This window comes from Clarias gariepinus, chromosome 1 (genome assembly GCF_024256425.1).
Source record: "Clarias gariepinus isolate MV-2021 ecotype Netherlands chromosome 1, CGAR_prim_01v2, whole genome shotgun sequence".
Lineage (NCBI taxonomy): Eukaryota > Metazoa > Chordata > Actinopteri > Siluriformes > Clariidae > Clarias > Clarias gariepinus.
In genome coordinates this window covers 6,390,315-6,417,020 of record NC_071100.1, presented here as the reverse complement: position 1 = coordinate 6,417,020, position 26,706 = coordinate 6,390,315, and the positions used below count along the sequence as shown (strand labels likewise).

The 26,706-nt window shown below is 40.8% G+C and overlaps 1 protein-coding gene across 1 annotated transcript in view; it reads left to right on the top strand.

Moving 5' to 3' along the window:
* The window catches only part of ptprn2 (protein tyrosine phosphatase receptor type N2), a 214,128-nt gene extending 187,783 nt beyond the window's left edge, over window positions 1–26,345 (top strand). Inside the window, exons 15-23 of the mRNA XM_053505462.1 lie at window positions 6,141–6,288; window positions 6,539–6,612; window positions 11,963–12,040; window positions 15,188–15,307; window positions 15,890–16,056; window positions 23,014–23,067; window positions 23,307–23,371; window positions 24,175–24,248; window positions 25,544–26,345. Coding sequence (XP_053361437.1) covers window positions 6,141–6,288; window positions 6,539–6,612; window positions 11,963–12,040; window positions 15,188–15,307; window positions 15,890–16,056; window positions 23,014–23,067; window positions 23,307–23,371; window positions 24,175–24,248; window positions 25,544–25,615 — 852 coding nt within the window. The 3' untranslated portion in view covers window positions 25,616–26,345. The remainder of the gene's footprint in view (window positions 1–6,140; window positions 6,289–6,538; window positions 6,613–11,962; window positions 12,041–15,187; window positions 15,308–15,889; window positions 16,057–23,013; window positions 23,068–23,306; window positions 23,372–24,174; window positions 24,249–25,543) is intronic.
* Window positions 26,346–26,706: the final 361 nt, after the last annotated feature.

The window sequence follows — 26,706 nt, the reverse complement described above, 5'->3', positions numbered from 1 at the left end:
TGTAGTGTTTGTTAACAGGAAGAAATGCATGGCACAGTCTGCTCCTCCAAGGTCTCAAGCGACCCAGCCACTTGACGATACTTGGTTATCATCTGCCTGAACAATTATTAAGATTTGATTTAGTGATGAGATTGAGATTAATTAAAATGTTCTCCACTTCTTATTATATATTAGCATAAAAAAAAACTGAAGTACCATTTTTGCTAGACTAATCTTTTGAAATGGTGCGACTTTATGAGGTAATTATGGCTTGTGGTCAATGCTAAGCAGTGGACTGTGGATGTGTGTGTGTGTAGACATTTAGGAGCAACTCTACTAGATATCTCCACCTAAGAGCATTTATACTACAACAAAAAAAACTGTCCTTTTATGTTGTTTAAATTACGATCAAGACATAATAACGTAATGCCCAGGCTCTGAACAAACAAATACATCAGTAAGTTATCCAGATAGACCTGTTTCTGTATAGGCAGCTTATCAGAAAGAATCAGACCAAGCTACTGTAGGTAGGCTGTTAGTGTAGATTTTAGGTGATCTAAGTAGGTTTGTTAAAGCAGTTAACAAAGTAGAAAAGGTAAGCCTGGTCATGGCTCAGGGTGACATATTAAAGTGAAATATCAGAGTGACATCAGAGTGGTGTTTTCAAGTGATATATCAGAGTGATGAATTAAAATGATGAATTAACATGGCATATGAGAGTGCGCATCAGAGTCGCATATCTGACTAATGTATCGTGAGTGACACTTCAGGGTGATACATCAAGCTGACATATTAGAGTGGCTTTTTAGTGATATATCAGAATGAGAAATCAGAGTGACATATTAGAGTGATACACCGGAGTGATACATCAAAGTGACATATTGGAGTGATACATCAGAGTGATACATTAAAGTGACATATTGGAGTGATGATATATTGGAGTGACACATTGGAGTGATACATTAAAGTGACATATTTGAGTGGCTTTTTAGTAATATATCAGAATGAGAAATCAGAGTGACATATTGGAGTGATGACATATTGGAGTGATACACCGGAGTGATACATCAAAGTGATGACATATTGGAGTGATACATCGGATTGATGCATCAAAGTGACATACTTGAGTGATGACATATTGGAGTGATGACATATTGGAGTGATACATTAAAGTGACATATTTGAGTGATGACATATTGGAGTGATACACCGGAGTGATACACCAAAGTGACATATTGGAGTGATGACATATTGGAGTGATACACCGGAGTGATACATCAAAGTGACATATTTGAGTGATGACATATTGGAGTGATACATTGGAGTAATACATTAAAGTGACATATTTGAGTGGCTTTTTAGTGATATATCAGAATGAGAAATCAGAGTGACATATTGGAGTGATACACCCGAGTGATGTATCAGAGTGACACATTAGAGTGAAATGCCTCACTCCAGGGCTCCATGGGAGAAAAACATGCTTTCAATGCAATTAATGCTTTAAATCACAAACTTTTAGCTTTAAAAAAGAAAAGAGCAAGCGTTTGTTTCCTTGCTCGGGCACAATTGTCCAGCAACATTCATTCTCTATTATATTTAATTGAACTGAGACAAATAAGACTAGTGGTTTAATTAAGAGGAAAGTAATGGCGCCCTATAAAAAGAGAAAGTCTTAGCAGTCTGTGTCTGAGCGAGCTGAATGCATTGCAATAACCGAGCTACTTTATTGGAAATTGTAACATGACATTATTTTTTACCCTTTTACCATTTCGAGAGTTTAGCCTTTTATGGAGTACGATTGGAATTGCACCAATCAGCACTGATCAATATTTGAGGTTTTTTTTATTATATATATAAATCTGTTGCACAAAACCTTATTTGGAAGATTAATGAATGAGGCTGGAGGTGAATAAACATTGTATAGTTACAGCAGCAAACTTTAAATTAACATGCAGGGAAGATAACAGCTCTAAGGGAGTATAATGGGATGCAGTTTTACTGTACGTGCAATAATTAATTGGATGATCAACCAGACATCAGATATATAAACCGGACGTAGTATTTGTCCGGTGCTCTACTCACTTGTAATGGTGTTCAGATCAGGCTTGATATCCAGACATCATCTATGGTCATTGTGATGTTCATGTGTGTGGGTACACCGGAGTCTTGCTACATGAGCCGATCGATCAGCGACAAGCCGCCGCTACTGCAGCCACCTCATCCACCATGCATTTATCACCAAACAGCTAATACAGGTTGGAGGATGGCTTCTGATTAAAGTGCTGAAGCTCCTCTGTGTCTGATTACATCATACATTTACTGCGAGTTAGACCTTAAAGACTCGGGAACAGCGCGGTCCCCAGGACAGGTTCTGTTCCGTGAGGTATAGCTGGGCCATCCACTGTTTCTGTTGCATGTTTGATTATGGTATAATGACAGAGGTCTTTGTTAAAGTTGTTGGTGGAGTTACTGATGGGAAGGTCGGTGGTTTGAGCCCCGGCTTGCTAACAAAAAATTTTTTATAAATAAATAAATAAATAAAATATGCGAAGAATAAAGAATTGCACTGTGCAGTGAATTATATGTGATGAATAAAGGCTGAACTTAATTTATTAATTACCAAATTATATAAAATTCTGCGAACTCCTTGTGCAGTGAGTATTCAGCCAACACAAAGCCACTGTAGTGCAGTGCTCAATTATTGATTTTAGGTACATAGAAAAAATAAGAATGCAAGGAAAAAAATCAATATCAACAATAAAATATTTAATGTGACAGGACGTGAAGCTGATTTAAACCTCATTCCTGTCTCACACACGCTCCATCATTAATCACCTGAACACTTCTATTCCAGAATCCTTTACTACTAATAATAGTCTCATGAATAGTTAATCGTTTCTTTTTTTTCCCTCCTTTAGCTGATCATGTGATCAATTGTTAAAACCCCGGACTTCAACCTATACCTTTTTTCTTCTTCACATGAGATAGCTAACAGATGAACATGACCTTAAGAGAATAAATGGTACGTTTCAAAATTCAACCGGCTAGTGTTAACCCCACCCCTTTTCCTAATGTTGTGACCATCAGCATTGAGATACCCGGACTTGCTCAAGAGTAGAGCGAGCACCATTTTAAAATGTGTCCTTTAAAAAAAGTTTGGCTGCAAAACAGTCCCCTCGTAAACAAGCCACGTTGGGAGGTCTTTTTGTTGAATGATGGGTAATTTGTGACGATTTGGAGTGGAGGTGGTGGAGGTAATGTGTACTCACAGGGCTGAGAGCACTTTGAGTGCTGCTGCCGTTGTTACGATAGGGGAATGTTAATGATCGAGGAGCGCGGGCTTTTCGCGGCTCAGCCTTGCGATTCTTGTTTTGTCTCGTCCTGATGGGAGGAAAACTCTTCAGGCTTGAGAAATCATGAGTGACACTAGTGCTAAAGCGATTAACATCAAAACAAAATGCCTGAGTCGCGCAATTTTAGGAAGCGAGTTATAATATCTTTCACCATCAAGAAAAAAAAAAGAAAAAACCTTTACACATCACATCAACTTTCAACAAAGTGATGAAATCTGCTGTGCTGATGGGAGTCTGGGGTGAGAGACAGATGAGCTGCATGCTGCAAAGCCGACTTTGAAACTCTCCTGCTAGTTCAGAGGACGATACTTCAATAAAGAGCTGCAAAATTGTTCCCTTATAGTCTTTTAAAGAGCTTGGTAATGAGAAAAGGGAATCTCTGATGTCACCTATAATGTGCGTGATCGTGTCTTTCGTAATGCTTAATCATTATGGAAAGAGGATTTCTGTGAGCAGTGATAGGTTTTGCTCTTTGGTGCATCCTCCAGTGGGCAGAGGTCTGGTCATTCAGCTATACATCATGTAATATTACAACTCATACATCGAAAAAATAGGAGGATTCTATTGACTCCTCAACACGAATGGGCAAAAACAGGAAAAAAGCACCTCAGCCATTAGTGAGTCTGGGAATTGAAGACAGAAACTGAAGGCCGTACTGTCTGAGTGGGGGGGCAATGCATGCTGAGTGACTCTAGCCAATCGTTACTGTCTCTAAGTTTGTGTATGCAGAAGAGGGTAGATAGCGCTTCCCTCCAAGGTTTTTAAAGACGTAAATGGCAGTTATGTTGAGTGGCACAATGGCTTACTGGTTAGCACTGTCGCCTTGCACGTCCAGGTTCTGGGTTTGATTCCTGTCTTGGGTCTGTGTACATGGAGTTTGCATGTTCTCTCTCTGTGCTTGGTGGGCTTCCTCAGCGTACTCCGGTTTTTTCTCACAGTCCAAATACATATGGCCATTGGTTAGAGACCTGGCCAAGACTAAAATTACATTCAGAAGACACTTTGACCACACTCATCACTACTGCTCAACCAGGTCTCTAACCAATGGCCATATGATGACCATTTGAGGGGGAACGTTAAGAACAAAACAGCCCACTAACTACAAACTCACTCATCGCTATACCGCTTTATCCTGTATAGAGGGTCACAGGGGGCCTGGAGTCTCTCCCAGGACACGAGGTGGGGTACACCCTGGACAGATGGCCAATCCATCACAGGGCACACTATGGGCAATTTGGGAACACCAGTTAACCAAATCTGCATGTATTTGGACTGTGGGAGAAAACCGGAGTACGCTGAGGAAGGCCACCAAGCACAGAGAGAGAACATGCAAACTCCCATTAAGTCTCTCCCATTAAGTCTCTCCCCAGCCATCAATATTTACTGAATGATCCTTAACCGTACTTCTCCATCACTTCGTACAAGCCCTTTGCATATTCCCCGTGTCGATCCGCAGCGATGACCCTTTGTTCCTCAGTGAAGCAAAGCTCCATTTTTTTCATCATACTGCATTAATCCCATTAAGTCTCTTCTCGGGCTTGTTAATCAAATTCATTTTTCACCCGCTAAATAATGAATGCTACATGGACCGTAATGGCCTCGATTAAGTTCCCTGTCTCGTCGAACATAAGCTCGTAAGATATGACTGAAGCTTCATGTCAGACAAAGCATGAAATGCAACATGGACTTTCATACTCGGAAGTTCACGAGTGCTAGATAATATATTCAAGTCATGACCAGACATTATGGTATCACTAACAATGGAATAAAGTTAATGGTGAGATGATAGAATTGCAGCATGATGATTGGAGATAGCGCTCATTGAAGTGCAAGTTATTAAGGAAAATGCAACATTCTATGGAAAAGCATGGAAAAGGTATGAATTTGAAGATCAGAATGAGGGGCGGAGTTAGTGCCTAGAGATTATCCTGAATGTCAAAACAAGGGAGAACAATTTTATAATATTTTGATTTAAGTGTTTGGTCCCCTAATCAATGATCAAAATGTAATGTGCATTGACCTACTCAGCATCTGTCAATCAATGCTGCCTCAGAATTAACAAATTAATATATGCAAATATTTTAGGCAGCCGTGATCCAGCTTACCTCTGCGCCCCACCTCTCTCTCTCTCCATTCTTCCCTTTCGCTTTTTCTCCTGTCGTTCTACAATCACTCACACCTCCATCCATGCAGACAGACGTGAGCTCAAAGCGGCTCCACTCGTCAATCTCAGAGACTAATCCCAAATATGCTGCACAAAGGAACACTGCAAGAGGGAGAGAAAAAGAGAGAGAGAGAGAGAGAGAGAGAGAGAGACAGAGAGACGGGTTGGCCCTTGGCAATCACACATGCAATTAGGAGCGCTGAAAGAGCCGGGCTTCAATCACTGCTTTTCTCCGCTCTCACACACGCCGATAAGATTGTCTGAGCTTAAGCCTTCTTTCCTGGGTAGCTGAATCCAGCAGAGACAAAAGAACAGAGTGGAGGGAGGAACGGAGGGAAAGAACGATGGAGGGAGAGTGAGACAGGGCATTGAAACGATTTAGGGAATGGAGTAGCTGCTTCAGGGCTGCTCGTCCTCCACGTCTGCATTCTGATTGGTCAGAAGGTGTCGATCCGTAACATCGGCACGGGTTTGTATTAACGCGCACGTTCTACTGCATTACCGTTTCTATAGCAACAGCTCACTCCACTCTACACTCCACATACTATTTCCACTATAACTTCTGCACCCTGATTAATAATCTTTTGGTTTTTAATATATGAGCACACTAACTTGTGTTTCGTCTTCCTCTTCCTCTTCCTCAGGCGTACATGGAGGATCACCTGCAGAATCAGGACCGTTTGGAGAAGGAGTGGGAAGCTCTGTGTGGATATCAGGCCGAGCCGGCCGCTTGTTCTGCGGCGCAGGATAAAAGCAACGCCAAGAAGAACCGACCCAGCGGCGTGCTCGCGTGTGAGTGGTCCGAACCAAACAAGGCTACACTAAAGCCTCCTACAATCATATTAGTGCATATGAACAACATTGATTTAACTTATTTAGATCATAGTCTCACATCACAATAGAGACATGTTGGATTGAACCATATGCTGTATCTATATCCATTAAGATGCATTGTGTGTTATAACATGTAATACATATGTTATAAGCATGCTATAGCTGTTATCGCTTTAAAAGATGACTGATGTATTCTCGTCTCTCACAGACGATCACTCCAGAGTGACGCTAAAGGCTGAGAATAACCAGAGCAGCTCGGACTACATCAACGCCAGCCTGATAGTGAGTGCAGCTCCTCACTTCCTTCCTGTTCGGCTGCGGTCGGTCACGCTGTAGTGTGTCATGTCCTTCATTTTTGTCTTGTTATGGACATTGGACATGCTTTAGAAGCCTAACTCAAGAAAACGTCAATTTCACCTAAAATATATATTTTTAAAAAGTTGGAATATGACATTAGTTTGTATATTTAAAGATGTTATGTTAAATACATGATACATTCTTTATTCTGATTGGTCACTGAAGAAGGTGTGGCCACTCTGATTATGTCTTGGTTGAGGAGGCGTGGCCTCAGTGTGTGTCAGTCTCAGTAAAGGAGGTGTGACCTGTGTGTGTCAGTCTCAGTAAAGGAGGCGTGGCCTGTGTGTGTCAGTCTCAGTGAAGGAGGTGTGGCCTGTGTGTGTCAGTCTCATTGAAGTAGGTGTGGCCTGTGTGTGTCAGTCTCAGTGAAGGAGGTGTGGCCTGTGTGTGTCAGTCTCAGTGAAGGAGGTGTGGCCTGTGTGTGTCAGTCCGGATCTTTAGACATTTCCTCGCACCATCAGGTTGTTAATCCAGCACTGAGATTGGTTTTTATCCATTAATCGTGTTAAGTTTCATGTAAAGACGTCCCAGGTGAGTGGTTTACCCCAAACAGAAGACAGAGCACAGGGTTAATGCTGAAGTCAGTCTGTCCTCCTGCTCTCCTGCTTCATCTCCTCAGACCCCCTTGACGACGACAACAAAAAAAAAAGAATAAAGTAACTGAGGGGTTTTCTCTTCCCATCAGAACACAGGGGGCCTCGTAATTACATCCCGGCAGGAAACTGACATGAAAACCGCCATAATTACATCTGTCAAATGCTGCTGCCTGCTGCCTCGTTAGCAGCGTCGCAGCAGAACAACCTCGAAATGAGTCATCTCTGACATTTTCCCCCTTTTCCAACCCTCCCGTCTCTCGTTAAGTGGCTCTTCAGGGTTGAAGGTTTTGGCCCTTTCACATGCACTCTCCCTCACACACACACACACACACACACACACACACACACACACACACACACACACACCTTAGTCACATATGAAGACACATGCTTTGTTTTATAAATGAGAAACGGGCAGTGTCATAAAAATTATCTGTTGCTATTGTGATGACAAGGTGGGCGGAGTCCACCTAGCCGATTGTGCTAACAATCACAGAGAAGTTCAATCGACTATACTGGATTAATTAATTAATTAATTAATGCTAATTATATCGAGATATTTCTTGCTTGTTTTATTTTTTTTCTATAATTTATTATTTATTTTATAATCCACACCACAGTAAACCACTGGTCTTTACCTGGATCTCAACCAGTGTTCCCTTTCAGATGAAGCTTAATTCCATATTCAGCCTTCCCAGTTCTACCCTGACTTTCTTTCGAGACTTTTCTCACCTTTCAAAGACTCACTAAGAGGTGGGCTGTCTAAGCTACATTGTACCTAGTCTTCTGGTGCCAGTCATTTGTGTGTCAATAGTCTGATTTTTTATTATGTTTTGGAGACTACCAGTTCATCCCAGATTTACATTCAATTCATGAGTAACCATTAATTATTCATTTTAGGGTCATGTGGGATCTTGAGCCTAACCATTTACATTTACACCATTTAGCAGACACGCTTACATCATTATACATCTGAGCAGTAGAAAGTTGGGGTCCTTGCTCAAGGGCTCAACAGTGGCAATTTGGTGGTGGTGAGTTTTAAACCTGAGACCTTCCGATCAGTAGTCCAACACCTTAACCACTGCACTACCCCTGCTCTATACTACAAGCAACTTGGTACAAGCACATGTACACACTTTGATCACACACTGGCCTATAGCACATCAGGCTCACACATCAGCCTATGAGCACGATCTCATTATACAATGGGAGTCTCCTCCAAACAGGTTTATCCCGCAACCTTGGAGGTGAAAGGCCACAGCACTAACCACTAAGCCAGAGGAAACAAAAACAGGAAAGGAAGCTGGGGTCAGAAGGTAGAATCATCCCTGACATGATGCCTCTTTATAGACAAGCAGGGGCAGCTTGTTGGAACTGGGTCTTGGACCAAGGTATCAGGTAAGACCCTGACTCATGGTTGTCAAGAGGTAGATTGTGCAATTTTCCAGAGTCTAGAATCTGGTTACTTCCCAACACATGCCTTGCAACAAGCCAGCAGATGGAATGCTCATACAAAGTTCCCCCTTGGTATTAGCAATGGGGTGGCAACTCATCCAGGGTAAATGTGTATTCCAGTCTCCATCATTCCTGTAATGGATTTGGGATTCGTTACACCCCTTACCAGGATTAAAGTGCTTACAGCAAAGTAACGAAGCCAACAAAACTGTGCTTTATTCGAGATCACTTAGACTGTTTTAAAAGATAGTTTTGCCCTTGAGAGTGCCTGCAAAAAACTCTATAAAAAGTAGGTGCTGGCGATTAGAGAGGATTTTCTCTGCTCTAATAAGACATCTAAGAAAACGAAATGGTGGCAGTTCCCTGGCAGCGGTTCTTATTCCTCTCTGTGTATAGATATATATTTTTCCGCTAGTCAGAATTGACAGACAAACCGTAGCCTTATTTGTGTCAGTGTTTCCGTCTGTACTCCTCGCAAAGTCTGCTTTCCGTGGCCCAGAGTGCCTTGCGCACTCCTTGCAGTTATTGTCGAGCTAGCACTCCACTGATCCACTTCTCAGCTTGGAGTAATTAGATTTTATGAGCGTGATCATCTTTTTGAGTTTGAGATGATATATCCGCTTTAATATCTCCCTTTATGGGAAGCGAGACAAGGGCAGTCAAAAGTCTGGTATTAGCTGTCTGGCGTATAATGGCTCTTGCTGACTATAAAGGTTGTGCTAAGCAATTATATCCATTTTGAGCCTGCTAATGGCAGTGCATGTCGTTCATACGAACAATGGAGCTTTGTGTCTGATTTTTTTTTACTTTTTTTGTTGCTCATTCACCGAGCGTCAGAGCCATGCCACGATTATGTTAGTAGTACAGCTAATTTAGCCGGGGTAGCTTTTATGATGAGCATCGAACATGGATCACTTACACAGATGATCTGTGCAAATCCTTTTAGTTTGCATTTAGATCTTCTGCAAGAGTTAGTGGAGGTCACGGACAAAAGCTCAATATCTTAGCAATATATCTGATTAAAATGCATTCCGTTCAGTCTTCATGGAGTGAAAACACAGTCAGGGAGGGACTTTAAAGTGCTATTAATTAATTAATTAATGTATATATTTATGTATTTAATATTGAACCTTAAATGTATTTTCCAAGTGATTGGGTGTCTTTACAGTTGACAAGTGTAAAGTGAAATCTAATCAATTTTTTGCATCTCCAGCTGTGATCCGTTCCCACAAACCAAAAGTCCAAAGACAGGTTATGGTAGGCTAATAGGTGTTTCCAAATTGGCCATAGCGTGTTAATGGGTGTGTGAATTATAACCAAAGGTACTACCGGTTGTAAAAATGGGAATGAATACAATACACCATTGGCCTCCTCGGTCGCATGTTGCATGTGCAGTAAATACAGACATTAAGAAGAAAATAAAGCTTGTAAGGATGTAGCGGAAGGTGTTAGTGTGTCTGGTTAGGGTGTGTAGCTGGTAAAGAAAGCTAGCCTCATTAATCCAATCTACGAACTAAACACAGCATATGCGATTAAAAAAGACATTACAAGACATTTTACACTGAGATTTTGCTAGACTTCTCCCTTTTTTAAGCGAGTAAAGCCTACTTGTACTGGATTACGCTCCTTTCCACCGCCTGGGGACAATAGTGTCCCAGCTTGATCCCCTAACAAGGAAGCATACCTGAGCTCCACTTAGCCGGCTTCCTATTGTATCCACTCAGAATGGCTGCGTTCCAATCCGCTGACGATCGCCTTCTCATTAACCGAGTTCCTTTGTACAGCGCCGGAATGATGTGGATTATTCAGCGGCGCTTTCTAACAGGCTAACGAAAGAGTCTCGAGAAACAGGGTGTAACACTGAAACCTTCAAACAACACGGACGTTAACAAGTGCTAATCGGGACTGCGGTAAGCTTTTCATTTGAAAGTTATTGATTTGAAGCCGGACAGTTTTGGGTTTCTTATTTTTCGTTCAAGTCACTAAAACACCATCCGACCCTAATCCTCGGGTTTAATGAGAATCAGAGCGCAGGCTTTACCGCCGTTTGAAAGATGTAAATTGATTTTTTCAGCCGCTAATTTGTCTGTCGCTATTCATTCGAGGCCAGAGCGTTATGGATGGCATTAGAGCAGAGCACACGCTGCACAGCAAAGAGAGTGAAAGACAAAGTGAGGGAGGGGAAGCGAAAGGAAGAACACAGCAACGGAGGGAAGCGTGACGGATTCGACTCTGGTCTCATCAGACGATGGCCTGTTGATGCTCTTTGTGATTTACCTTGACTTTTTCTTTTGTTTCATACAATTTCCTTTAATAAATGTAAAGTGAATAAAGGAAAGGCCAACCCGGATTATTTCCATCAGCAGGAAAAAAAAAAAAAAAAAGCAAACAAACAAAACAAAAAACAGACAAATAAGTGGCACTAATGTGATGTGAGTTCAAGTTTGTAAATGTTTTGGAACAAATCTAATTAAGATTGTGGCTTTAGGATGCAGGGTTCTGCTGCCTGTCCCCTCAGTGAAGGAGGCGTGGCCTCTAAGTGAGTGTGTGTCAGTCTGAGTGAAGGAGGCGTGGCCTCTGTGTGGTAGTCCCAGTAAAGAAGGCGTGTCCTCTGTGTGTGTCAGTCTTAGTGAAGGAGGCGTGGCCTCTGTGTGTGGGGGGTACGGGGGGGGGTATATCAGTCTCTTTGAAGTAGGCATGGCCTGTGTATATATGTGTGTCAGTATTAGTGAATGAGGCGTGGCATGTGTATTTGTGTGTCGGTCTTGGTAAAGGAGGTGTGGCCTCTGTGTGTGTGTCAGTCTCAGCAAAGAAGGTGTGGCCTCTCTGCGTTTTATTCTCCATGAAGTAGGCATGGCCTCTTATTTTTTGATCATTAGGCATTAAAAGACCTCGAAATCATTTCACATTTAATCACTGGTGGCTTTACCATTTTTTTTTTTCATACCTTGGATTGCTAGACTTCCCACACATAATATATTCAGGTTACTCAAATTATCATTCTCTCTCTTTTTCTTTCTCTTTCTCTTTTGCAATTTGTACATCTCTCCCAGCTGCTATCATAAACAATTTGCTCTTAATTGCTGAGCAATGAATAAATAAATGAATAAATAAATATCAAATACACGACTGAACCAGGAGACCAGCCATCTGCTCCACTTTAATGCATGAGCTTTGGTAATCTGTGTGCTGCGATTAATCTTTCTTCCTCTCTGACTCCGTAGATGGACCATGACCCACGTAACCCAGCCTACATCTCAGCTCAGGGCCCTCTGTCATCTACGGTGGCTGATTTTTGGCAGGTGAGCTGCACACGTACAACATTTTAGCTTTCTAACGTATCATATTACACCAAAGTGGACAGCAGGATATTATTTAGTACCACTTTTTTTTCTTAAAGCAGGAGGCGCTGCCTAATTCACATATGCAGAAGCTTCACAGATTTGGAGCAAACTAATGTTTTCATGGGGGCAGGGGTAGTTCGATGGTTAAGGTGATGGGTTGCTAATTAGAAGGTCCTCAGTTGGAGCCCTGATGCCTGTTGAAAGCTTGAGCAAGGTCCTTCACCCCCAAATGCTTAGATGCAATCATTCGTCAGACTGGCAACCGGCCCCCGTAAGTAACTTCCGCAGAAACAAGCAATATAAAGTATCTCCAGGGAGGGTAGTATTTATTGCATAATGTGCTGGATGGCACGTGGATCAGGATGGAGGCCGGGAGTTCCACCTATATACGACTGGCCCCGAACCAGACCCTATCCCTAATGCTTTCACACAGAAAAATGGCATTTAGAAGTCTATATAGTAAAAAAAAAACTCTAACTGACTCCAGTTTTCACAGTCTGTGATGTAAAATCTTCGACCAAATTGCTCCAGCTCACCTGACTCAACTTCACCACGGTATGGTGTTCATGCGAATTGTGTACGAGTGAGAGAAATAAAGCAGCACCACATGCGTGCCTCTCAGAGCCATGATACTGTGTAAACAATTGCAGCCAAGCCGTTAATGGATGTGTTGTTTGCTTTGCTTCGCGTATTCATTTAGGCCTAAGGCGAGACAGTGGCGCGCAGGATATCTCGCTCGCTTTGTTAAAAGCGTGCTTTTAATTGAACTCCCAGCTAACGCAAATTGATTACGCTAATGCGTTTGATGTCGCCCGACCTTCCCTAGCAACCGATCAGCACTCGCCAACTAATGGGGTGGCACCTAATTGAGGTTACCAGTTGCTTGTATTTATCATTTTGCCAATTACTGATGAGGAAAAAAGAATAATGATCTCAATTGAATTAGTTTTGTACGGTGCAAACTAGAGGTGTGCAGACTCTTCCATTAAAGCTTCCATTAAAAATGCCCCATTTGGATTAATGATGAATATGCGCATGTCGATCCCAGTCAATTATCTTGGTGTGTTTATGTCATCGTCTGTCATTTTCATTAAGATTAGAGAGGGGAAGAAAAAAAAAAACACTCATAGTGTCTACCTTCATTATCTCGAAGGTCACCTGCTGCAGCGGCGCCAGTCCCGGGATTTGTTCTGCTCCAGCGGCGCGATTGTTTGCCGCTTCGGCTTTGACCTTTGCTTAACCTTGCATAGCGATGTTAGTCACTGACAATATTTGATCACCTGCTTTGGAACATTTGTATTAGCTCATCAGACGGGCTCCGGTTCGCGGAGTCATTACTCCGTAATGACGAACAAAGCGTCACGACTTAGGAGTTTAATGAGGTAATGAAGCAGAAGAACCACATCAGAAATCATTTTTACGATTCTTAAGCAGCCGTTTAATGAGAGCGGCGAAACGGAACGATGAAAAAAATTAAAACGCGGGCTGTGTTTGAGGTTCCGAGATTGTTACTGCAAGGTCAGGAGAGAGAGAGAAAGAAGGAATGAGAGAGAAACCCTGTGCTTGGATTGTGTTCTTTTGTTGTTGTAGTTCAGGTCCCCAGATACAAGGAGAAAAAAATAATGAAAGAAGTGATTTCAAGATCTCATTTTAAATTTTTAAGTCTGGGGATGAAAATTTTTATTTAAAGAACAAGCATGGCTAATCAGTAATCCGATACTAGCATTACTATCTATACATATGATGCTCTGGGCAAAATTACATAATAACATAAATAATAACAGCAAGACAAAATAAAACATGAAAAAACCTAACTACTTAATGAAAATATGGACAGAACGATATTTCATATATGTTTTGCCACTAAAATGGGTGCAGCGTGGTGTTTTGCGCCGGTCGTGCTGGCGCGGACTCATGGCGTATTTTACTTTAACGGCTCCCGAGGGACATGCTGAACGTGAGCGTGATTAGTTTATGGTCAGGCCCATTGTGTTTTTATCGCCCCTCGTAAAAGCCAGTGTTTTCCCCTCATTTTCCTAACGGCCACAGCGGGCCATTATATCTCTGAAGGACACGGGGAAAATTGTGATTAGGAGAAATGAAGTGAGAAACCGTGAGCTCAGACAGACAAGAAAAGAGACAGAGAGGGAGGGGCGAGAACAAGCCGAGCGAATGAAAAGCGGGGCGGTGAGATGAACTTAAACTTCAATTACAACTAGGAGACGGTTCGGTTAATAATAGCTGCCTCGGTCTCGAGGGAACGCTTGGTTAAGTGAAACATACGCTACGTTTAAGTTGCTTCAAAATTATTGCTCGTGTTCGAGCACCAATAAAAGCCCGTGCCTTATCCTATGAATATTTTCCTCTGAAATAGCAGGAAACTAATTTAAGATGTTTTGTGCATGGGCAGTTCTAGTTAGCCTTACTTAAGGTTCCCTCTTACAGACCAGTACAGTAGGTTGTGATTTTAAATCTTACGGTGACCAAAAAGAGCCAATGCTAGGTTTCTAAACAAAATTCTTAACTCTTGACTACATTGTTGATGATGTTATGGCTTATAAGTCACTAAATTTAACTACACTTTTTTTGTTTTTACACCCTGGATTGACTTAATTAGGATTTTTACGCGGTGAATTGTTTTTTCTTTGTAGCATGATGGTTCCCTAAGTGTTCACCACTGCCCCAATATCTGGCAAGTGTTCGTTGGATGAGCTTGCATATCCCGTTATTGACTTCAGGTGTTTCCGCAGATTCTCGGTCAGATTGAGGGCTAAGCCATTCTAAAATAATTAGTTCCTTAGGTTTATCCTTTGTTTCATGACAGCACGGTATATAGTTTTGGAATTATTATTTTAAAAACCACAATGCAACAAACGGGTAAGGCACTTCAGTGTAGATTTGGCAGTAAAGTGTTGGGGTGGGGTGGGGAGGTAATATACTTATGCAAGGTGCTGTACAACTTGTACAGCTCAGCTTGACCTTGGATATCTAGTATTCAGAACTTTTGTAGTTTTATTTGACAAGTAAGATGTTTCAGGAATGCACTGGTAGTCCAGAGCTTTGTAAAATCTTTATATAAAAGTTCTTGTTTCTCCACTGCTGTAGATGGTTTGGGAGAGCAACTGTGTGGTGATCGTCATGCTAACCCCGTTATCAGAGAACGGAACAAAGCAATGTCACCAGTACTGGCCAGATGAAGGCTCGGACCTGTACCATATCTACGAGGTAAGCCACTAATTTGTTCTTGGTTTGTCCACTTGACTACATCTTTTATAGACTTTTTAGTCCACACCATGTTTCGGCGGTTTTTCTTCTGTTGCTGGAGTACCTCAGTATTGACCAGAATGGGTACTCCAAAGCCAGGATTGGGATTCGCACTTGTAGGGTCTGTAGTAACTCTAACAGCCTGAAGCAAGATTAAGTTCTGGCTCTAATCTTACGTGCTTGCTTTGATAGTCAGATCTTCCCGAAGACATCGAGTCCATGGATCTAGTGGGCTTAGATGAGACTTAACGCTAAACTTGGGAAGGTAGTGTACTTCTGTAGAAACAGGGTTCAGACCCCGTAGCGTAGACAAGTTTCCTGAGGCTAAAAATAATTAAAGCACATCCATTGAATCAAGTGTAGGTTAAATAAAATATTGAAATTCATAAAATCCATGCTGGGATTCACACTGTTCTGCTTTTGCTTTGCTTAGTTGAAGGCATGAATTAAACTGCCAACTAAAGATGTTCCTTTGTCAGTTCTTTGACAAACCAGTCCCCTTTTCTATACAATCCAAAGATACTTATTGTCTTTAATCTTCAGGTCAACCTAGTGTCAGAGCACATCTGGTGCGAGGACTTCCTGGTGCGCAGTTTCTACCTGAAGAACGTCCACACCAACGAGACACGCACTGTAACGCAGTTCCACTTCCTGTCATGGATGGATCAGAATGTTCCTGAGTCGGCCCGAACCTTGCTGGACTTCCGCAGGTATCTAAACAAATCTTATTACTGCATTGAAACCAACTTAGGTGTCATTAAAAATGTTTCTCAATGGTTTTGGGACAGACATTCAGGTTTTGTCCTAGCAACCGGAAGGTTGTAAGCCCCATCGCAGGGTCCTTAAGTAAGACATTTTCTTGCTGTGTTGAACAGCTCTTCAGAAAGTTGGTCTTCTGATCTCATCCATGCTTTTTTTTCAAGTTTTTCTATTAACCTACCAGGTCTATCTTTGTGGGTTTGGGGGGGGGGGAAGCCCATTAAAATCCAATTGCTCACATTTTTCCATTCTTTTGCATCACAGTAAATAAACAACACTCTTTATAACAGTCCTTAATTCAGACACTTCAGTTAAATGAAAAAAAAAAAAAAACATTCAGCGATAAATCTAAAGTGACGGAAAAGCCGATGACAGCACAAAAGTCCTCATTTTTCTCCTGGCATAAACGTCTTAAGTAGAGCGGGAGAACGCGCACACATAGTGGGACGGCTCATTTCAGCTTTATCACATAAACGTTCACTCCACTGCTGGGTAAATAATACTATATCAGCAAAATCTGCTTTCCTTCCCAGCCAGCTTAAATCGGAAAATATTGGTAATGGCGCCGGGATGTTATAATTCCCTAGACTTATCTCGGATTATAGGCTTTTTTTCAAAGTTGAAGGTCAAAAAAAATTTTGTTTTAGCATTCGCCTTTTTAACGTCTGGTTTGCTTTAGGAACTTTCAGTGATGGAAAAAAGGGGTACTGACTGTGTGTTATGATTGATTATGAAATTATTATATGATCGATTATGACATATGACATATTGATTATGAGCCTACATACCTTAATATGGAGGTGTATAATAAGTGGAGCACCAGGTGTGTAAACAAGCTGTTACCATGAAAATGATAATTAAAAGCTTGGACACACCTTCTAAGTGTGCGAATACTTAGAAGTGACACAAAAACAGTATTGTGTCAAGTGCATTTGCAAAACCCATCAAGCCCCATGATGAAACTGTCTTTCATGAAGACCTTCCCAGGAAAGCAAGCCCAAAACTGACCTTAACAAACAGCCCCTCATATTAGAGCCGTTATGAAGGATTTACAGAACATAAGCAGCAGATCTACATCTCAATATCATCTGCTCAAAGGACATTATTGTGTATTTTGGATAAACATCTTCAGCATTGTTTAACAGTGTAAAAAGAAATCAAAATCAAGAAAGACCACGGTGTTGGAAGGTTTGTCCGCACCTTTGACTGTTAGTGTATTAGAACAAGTAAATTAATGGACAATAGATAATATAAACCTATGAATTGGGTGCTGCACCATTGTCAGAGCTGCTTCTGGAGAAAACCAATCGCTATCCAGAATATAACCTGAATCTAGGTGTACATTATGCTAACATGACTGAAACCTTCTTAGCGATCAACAACACAAATGATTAGTTTGTGAAACCCTGATGAGTTCCATCGTTCTTCAGTACAGTAAACAACGCTCCACTCCACTTCCTCTACAATACAGGGATGTCTTATTTCAGACGCCTCAATCCATAAACCTGGCACTATAGTTATTTAAGCTCGTGAACCATGGGGACGTGATGGGACATGTTTGTCTCCGGGTGGCTCTCTAGCTTTCTCTCAGTGTGTGTAGCGTACTCGCTCAGACGCTGTTCTGTTCTGTTTAGTGCTGCTCTGGTTCCTTCTGCTTTCTTTCCCCCCCATCATGAATGTTTCTCACATCAAATGTCAAAGACATACTAGTTCAGTTCAGATCAGACACACTATGCTCACTACTCTCTCTCTCTCTTTCTTTCTCAGTCTCTCGATCTGTCTCTCTTTTCGGTTGGCCAGCTAATTAGCGGTTGCCACTGTCATTTTTGTGATGTTGCAGCTAGTTATATGAGCCCAGTTGCATAGTCACAAAAGTGATCATTGGAAACTGTATCTCTTCTTCCAGGCCCTGCACTCCTCCTTCTTGCATTCATCTTTCCATCTTTCCATCCTTTATTTCCATCATCCCTCCATCCCCCATACTTCTATACTAATCTCTTCTTTTTCAACATTTCTTTTACATCCAATTTTCTCTCTCTTTTTTCTATCTTCCAAACCTCTGCTATTTTTTTTCATCATCTATCCATCTGATTATCTTTCTCATTCTCTCTTGTAGCTTTTTATCCTTCACTCCATCATTTACTATACATGTGTTCTCCTCGTCCTTCCTATAATCACTCCATCTCCCCCTTTTTCTTCTTTCATCTTCTCTTCTCTTCTTTTCTTTCATCTTCTCTTTGAATGTCCTCATTATCTGTTTTTTATTCTCGTTTCTGTTGTTTTAATCTCCTACATCCCTCTCTATCATTCCTTTGCTTTCTGTTCTTCTGTTCCATTCTCAGCATCTTACACTCACTCTCTTCACTCCCATCTTTTTTAAATATATGTCTTGTTTGCTTTATTTTTTTCACTCTTTTATTTCAAGATATCTCTCTCTCTTAACATGTGCACTTTCATGTTCATCATCATTCCTCATCCCTGTTCTGCTGATTCGGCCATAGACTGGACTCTATCTCTCTTTCTCTCTCTCTCTCTCTCTCTCTTTCTCTATTTCTCTTTCTCTCACTCTCTCTCTCTCTCACACACACACAATCTTTCGTTGATTATTCTTCATCTTCAAGAGCTATCAGTCTCTCTCTCTTTCTCTGAAATGTCAGATCATTTTCGCTGCTCTTATTTTAAAAAGTCGACTATTTTTTTCCCTCGCTTTTTATTTTCATGATTTATTTTTATTTCAGATATATTTTTTCTCATTTTCTTTCCCTCTCTTTTTTTTAAAAGAGGTCGTTCTAAATGAATAATCCTTCGATAATCATCCTTAATGGATATGTTTTTCTCATTTTCCATAGCACTGGTAAACAGCCTTGAGGTATTCGCTCTCATACAAAAGAGCGAGAGAGAGAGAGAGAGAGAGAGAGAGAGAGAGGTGCACGATGAAAAGGAAACACAAAAGCTTCACATAGAACTCTTTAAAAAAGGGGGGAAAAACACAAAATTGGGGCTGAGAGACTTGGTTTCCATGGTAACCCCAAGGGCGGTGTGAGAAGCATGAAAAGGGTGTGTGAGTGCATGTGCGAGTGTGTGTAGGGGGTGTTTTTCCACTCAGGCATGTAACACTGCTAATTGTGTGTTAATGGTAATGTGTCCCAGCCCACCGCGGTGTTCGTCACCCCTTTAACAGGCTTTATCGCTCTCATTTTCACAATTTAATTGTTTTATTGCACAAACATCATAATGTTTATGGCATTTTATTCGAAAACTGAGGTGAGACAGGCAGCGCTCAGTGTTTCAGAGCAGCAGTGGCTTCTGCTGGGTAATAGTAATAATGATCATAATAATCATAATAACATTGTATATAATGAATAGCTTACAGGTTTACAGTGCAGTGATCGGTTATAATAAAGCCGAGTGTACAGATTACTGCAACAGCTTGTGTGGGAGCTTTGGTTCGAATATTTAGCAGTGTGTAACGTCTAGGTGTTGCAGGGCTAGAGATCATGTATTATATATACACCTAGAGATCAGTGCTTAGGGGTACAGGTATAGAGAACAGTGTGTAGTGTACAGAACAGAGTGTAGTGTACAGAACAGTGTGTAGTGTACAGAACAGTGTACAGCATGTGGGAAATCGTGTAGAATAGTGTATCGTGTGAGGAACAAGGCTTGGAAAACTATACTGCGTCCTGAAAAATATATAGTGTACAGAACAGTGTGGTTTGTAAGGAACAGGTTATAAAATAGTGTTTAAAACAGTGTATAGTGCACGGAACAGTGTATAGTGTATGAAACAGTGAACACGGAACAGTGAATAAACCAGTGTATAGTGTATAGAACAGTGTACAAAAACCGTATATCATGTATAGAGCTGTGTGTAGTGTATGGAACTTTGTATAAACTAGTGTATAGTGTATGGAACAGTGTATAAAACCGTATATCATGTATAGAGCTGTGTGTAGTGTATGGAACTTTGTATAAACTAGTGTATACTTTATGGAACAGTGTATAAACTGTATATTGTATAGAATTGTATATAGTGTACAGAACAATGTGTAGTGTATGAAACAGTGTATAGTTTAGAGAACAGTGTATACACCAGTGTATAGTGTATGGAACAGTGTATAAACTAGTGTATAGTGTATGGAACAGTGTATAAACCAGTCTATAGTGTATGGAACAGTGTATAAACCAGTGTATAGTGTATGGAACAGTGAATACTGTACACCAGTGTATAGTGTATGGAACAGTGTATAGTGTATGGAACAGTATATACACCAGTGTATATTGTATGGAACAGTTTATAGTTTAGAGAACAGTATATACACCAGTGTATAGTGTATGGAACAGTTTATAGTTTAGAGAACAGTGTATACACCAGTGTATGGTGTATGGAACAGTTTATAGTTTAGAGAACAGTGTATACACCAGTGTATAGTGTATGGAACAGTGTATAGTGTATGGAACAGTATATACACCAGTGTATAGTGTATGGAACAGTGTATAGTGTATGGAACAGTATATACACCAGTGTATAGTGTATGGAACAGTGTATAGTGTATGGAACAGTATATACACCAGTGTATAGTGTATGGAACAGTGTATAGTGTATGGAACAGTATATACACCAGTGTATAGTGTATGGAACAGTGTATAGTTTAGAAAAAAAAGTGTATACACCAGTGTATAGTGTATGGAACAGTGTATAAACTAGTGTATAGTGTATGGAACAGTGTATAAACCAGTCTATAGTGTATGGAACAGTGTATAAACCAGTGTATAGTGTATGGAACAGTGAATACTGTACACCAGTGTATAGTGTATGGAACAGTGTATAGTGTATGGAACAGTATATACACCAGTGTATATTGTATGGAACAGTTTATAGTTTAGAGAACAGTGTATACACCAGTGTATAGTGTATGGAACAGTGTATAGTTTAGAGAACAGTGTATACACCAGTGTATAGTGTATGGAACAGTGTATAGTTTAGAAAAAAAAGTGTATACACCAGTGTATTATGTATGGAACAGTGTATAGTTTAGAGAACAGTCTATAAAACGATGAATAGTGTGAAGAACAATGTATATTGTATGGAACAGTTTATAGTTTAGAGAAGAGTGTATAAAACCGTGTATAGTGTATGGAACAGTATATACACCAGTGTATAGTGTATGGAACAGTGTATAGTGTATGGAACAGTATATACACCAGTGTATAGTGTATGGAACAGTGTATAGTTTAGAAAAAAAAGTGTATACACCAGTGTATAGTGTATGGAACAGTGTATAAACTAGTGTATAGTGTATGGAACAGTGTATAAACCAGTCTATAGTGTATGGAACAGTGTATAAACCAGTGTATAGTGTATGGAACAGTGAATACTGTACACCAGTGTATAGTGTATGGAACAGTGTATAGTGTATGGAACAGTATATACACCAGTGTATATTGTATGGAACAGTTTATAGTTTAGAGAACAGTGTATACACCAGTGTATAGTGTATGGAACAGTGTATAGTTTAGAGAACAGAGTAGACACCAGTGTATAGTGTATGGAACAGTGTATAGTTTAGAAAAAAAAGTGTATACACCAGTGTATTATGTATGGAATAGTGTATAGTTTAGAGAACAGTTTATACACCAGTGTATAGTGTATGGAACAGTGTATAGTGTATGGAACAGTATATACACCAGTGTATAGTGTATGAAACAGTGTATAGTTTAGAAAAAAAAGTGTATACACCAGTGTATTATGTATGGAATAGTGTATAGTATTTGAACAGTCTATAAAACGATGAATAGTGTGAAGAACAATGTATATTGTATGGAACAGTTTATAGTTTAGAGAAGAGTGTATAAAACCGTGTATAGTGTATGGAATGGTGCATAGTGTATGAAACAGTGTATAGAACAGTGTATAGCTTAAAGCACAGTGTATAAACCGATGTATAAAGAGGAGAACAGCGTATAGTGTATGGAACAGTGTATATAACAGAGTATTATACAGTGTGTGTTGTATGGAACAGTATATAAAACTGTGTAGTGTATGGAACAGTGTATATTTCATCATACAGTGTGGAGAACAGAGTGTAGCATATGGAACAGTGTATTAAATAGTGTATAGAGGATGAAACAGTGTATAAAACATTGTGTACTCTATGGAAGAGTGTATTATAGACAGAATAGTATATAGTGTCTATTGTGCAGAGTGTATAGTATTGAGAGTGTGTAGTCTACGGAAGAGTGAACAGAGTATGGAAAAGTCTATGGGACGGTGTAAAGGGTAGAGACAGTCAGGCTGTTTTCACACTAGGCGTGATTGCTTTGTACCATGTCTGAGTATGATTGCCCCTCCCTCGTCCCCTCCCAAAAAGTAACCCTCCACTTCGACATTAAGTAATGATGATCTGTATCTAGATACACTGCAATACATTAGTCCACAGCACGCACGTAGCTGGGTTGCAATCCTCCAAAAAACACCAATTCCACATCAGTCCTACTAGTACTGATATGTCTGAGACGTTGGAAGGCTCATGGACATACGGTGATTTTACAGGAGGCAGGTGGTGTTGATGATGTCACATTCGAAACAGTGACGCACATTCATGTTTTTGGTGCGATCAGCTTTACACCTGATTTGAAACACGACCGAGACCACCTGTTCAAGTGGACTTGAGGAATGGAATGGTAGAGAAAATGGTAGACTGCTGCAACACTCTATGGACTGAGGTGTACTCGGGTCCGTACCTGAGTCAGGAGTGTGTGAAAGCAGGATGAGAGCAGCGTATGAATGTCCTGACACAGGGGAGTGTATAGGAGCGCTGAGTGTAAAGTGCGGGAGGGTTTGGATGATGTAATCACTCTAAATGTATTTGTTACAGGCTCATGGCTGTGTTTGTGTTTCATTACAGAAAGGTTAACAAGTGTTACAGGGGACGCTCGTGTCCGATAACCATCCACTGCAGGCAAGTACAGTGTGTGTGTGTGTGTGTGTGTGTGTGTGTGTCTCTGTCTCTCTCTCTCTCTCGCTCCGTCTCTTTTGAGAAGCCATGTGTGCTGATGGGTGATGATGCAACAACAAACTGCATGCCTGAAATATCATCACACACACACACACACACACGCACACACACACACACTCAGCTGTTCTCACTAACAATTTTTATTTCAATCTCTTTCTCTGTCTGTCTTTCTCTTGGTGCAGTGATGGATCGGGGAGGAGCGGGACGTATATCCTGATTGACATGGTACTGAATAAAATGGCTAAAGGTGCGTGATCAACCTCCACACACACACACACACACACACACACACAGGAGCAGGTGTCCCATGTGGTTCGTTCCCAGGCTTCTTTAGACCTTCACAGTCCTCCCTCTTCTTCCTCTTTTATTATCTTAAGACAGAGAGAAAGCGAGCGAGACAGACAGCATGAGAGAGAGAAAGAGAGAGAGAGAGAAAGAGAGAGAGAGAGAGGGAGAGAGAGGGAGAGAGGGAGGGAGGCTGGTCCCAGGTCGTTCTCTTCCCGCTTGTTTGATCAAAGCCTCACAAAGTTTCGTCTCACACCTCCTCCCTCCTCCTTTTCTCTTTTCTTCCTCACACTCAGCCCCTCCCTCCTTCTTTTTCCCCTCCGCTGTCTTCTTTGCCTTCATCTTCGGTGCTGAATTGAAAATTGCTTGAGAATGCCTTTTCATTTCCAGAGCCTTTTCTCCCCTCTCTATCTCCCTTTTTCGATTCTAAACTCGGGAATCTCAGGATGTCTATGAACATGAAAGAGTCGGAGGACATTTCGAGCCCTGGGCTGCACCGCTCGCTTTCTTTCTCTCTCTCTCTCTTTTTGTAAAAAAAAAGGAGGCCTCTCCTTTGATGATGTAATGAACTTTCTCATGTTTAGCCAACAAGGAAATGAAGATGATTCCCAGCGCGTCCCAAACCCAGGCTATAATCAGGACCGCGTTTGACGTTTTCCACTGGAGAGAGAAAGATAATATCAATAACAAGTAATGTCTGCTTATAGTTATTAGTTTCGCACTAACTAATTGTAGCACATGTGTGTGTGTGTGTGTGTGTTACAGGTGCTAAGGAGATTGATATCGCTGCCACTCTGGAACATCTGAGGGATCAGAGAGCAGGCATGGTGCACACCAAGGTATGTCCGTAGTACGTATGTCCCAAGGTTGTCTCTTCATACCAGCTTTCCATTAGTCTGTGTCTTTAACACACTGGTCTGCTGACGTGACTGTCTGACTCAAAACATACGTCATTCTGAACTGATAGATAGATAAATAGATTGTTTTTATTTTGGTAAGCAAAAATAAAATAAAAAAAATACAGTTTACAGCTTATGAAACTCCAAAGTTCTGTATTTCAAAAAAGAGACAACAGGAAATGTCAAACTTCTAAAAAACATGATGTTAATTCATGCACTCAGTGCTTGGTCAGGGTTCCTTTAGAATAAGTTCCCCCATCAGTGTAACACGGCATGTTATTGAGTACCAGGTTGCTTTGATAGCAGCTCTCAGCTCATCTGTATTGTTGAGTCTGATGTTTCCCATCTTCTTTTTGACAATACACTACAGATTCTCCTCTCATGGGGTTCTGGTCAGGCACAGTAAAATCATGATCAGTAATCCAGTGTTAGTGGTAGTTTTGATACTGTGGGCAGGTGCGAAGTCCTGCTGGGAAAGGAACTCAGCATCTTCATATCAGACAACACAAGCATGGATTGCTGTAAAATCTCCTGGTGGACGGATTTGTTAACTTTGGAGTTGATAAAACCCAGTAGATGTCATGGCTGGACTTCATCACTGGACTTCAAGGAACTTAGATTCTGTTAGATTCTTAATGAACCTTAAACGATACTAACATCTAAAAAGACGACTTTGGTCCACTGAGCAACTGCCCAGTTTTTTTTTCCCCTCCTTAGCCCAGGTCAAACATTTTTTGGTGTTGTCTCTGGTCCAAGAGTGGCTTAATATTAGGAATGGAACAGTTGTAGCCCATGTTCTGAAGACATCTGTGTGTGTGGTGGCTCTTGGTGCACTGGCTACAGCCTCATTTCATTTCTCAAGTTCAAGACTCTAGTTTCTAAAGACTGCGGTCATCCACTGTTGCTTGAGCAAATTTTCCTCCCACATTTTTCCACGAAAATACTTTAACACAGCACCACATGTGGGTTACCCTCCATACAGCGGGTGTTCATCTTCTGGACAACCGTAACATCAGCAGTGTTCCCCATGTGTGTACTGAACTAGACTGAGAGATACACAGAAAGTTTAAAATTTTTTATTAAATTACAAAAGAAATGAGACTTTTTCACCATATTCTAATTTTTTGAGATGCACTGTTTATAGGCCACACCACCTTCAATTTAAGATCGTCTTTCGTTTTTGAGACACGAGTCAGTGATGTTAAAGTGTGTGTGTTCTCGGTGTGTCTCTGCAGGAGCAGTTTGAGTTCGCACTGACCGCCGTGGCCGAGGAGGTGAACGCCATCCTCAAAGCTCTGCCACAGTGAAGAAGAAGCTTCCACACACACACACACACACACACACACACACATGCACACGCACGCTTCCTCTATCCTCTCTTCCTGTGACTCAGTCATCTGTTTGTGTATTAGAAGTCACCAGGGAAGAAGTCTGTGCTTCTGGAATCTCTCTCTCTCTTTCTTCTCCTCCCATGTGTGTGTGTGTGTGTGTGTGCTGAAACACACTCATGTGGATGCCACTCTACAGCTCCCGTGTTTCTATCTACAATCGAAACAATCGTCTTTTATTGTGCTGAAATTGATAGAGAGTGTATTTTGTGATGCACTTGGATAGCAGTGTGTATTACAACTGATAGTAGTGTGTGTGTGTGTGTGTGTGTTATATCTCAAATGTGTATCAGATGTATCTATATATTTATTACATATATATATATATATATATATATATATATATATTGTGTGTGTGTGTGTGTGTGTGTGTGTGTGTAGGTTTGTTGTAACAGTGTAGATCTGTTCTGATTTGATCACCCCCTAAACACACACACACACACACACACACACACACACACACACACACACACACAGACAGATGTGAGCAATATCATGAAGCCGTTGTGGTGTGTGTTAAACATCAGGAACAGAGCGCTGGTGATGATTCAGTGTTTTGAGAGAAACAGGACACACACTCGGTGTCTCTATAGCGTGAGTCTGTATATAGATATTTTTGTGTGTAGAAAATAAAATAAACTCCAACAGACCTGATGTCTCCTTCTGCTGCTCCACTTCTACTGACTGTGTGTGTGTGTGTGTGTGTGTGTGTGTGTTAAAGTAGAAAAAAATAAAATCAAAACAAACAGAGAACCAAAGAAAAAAGGAAGGCAAAAAGAAAGTAAGAAAGAACTGAAGAAATTATTGAATGAAAAAAGAACAGAGCAAAGAAAAAGACATTAAGAAAGAAAGAAGAAATGAAAGAAAAAGAATGACAAACTAAGAATTAAGCAAACAAACAGCTAAACATGAAGAGAAAAAGAAACAAATGAAAAAGAATGAAAAAAGAGAATGAAAAGAAGAAAAGGAAAATAAAGAAAAAAAGAAGAAAAGAAAGAAGAGAAAGAAAA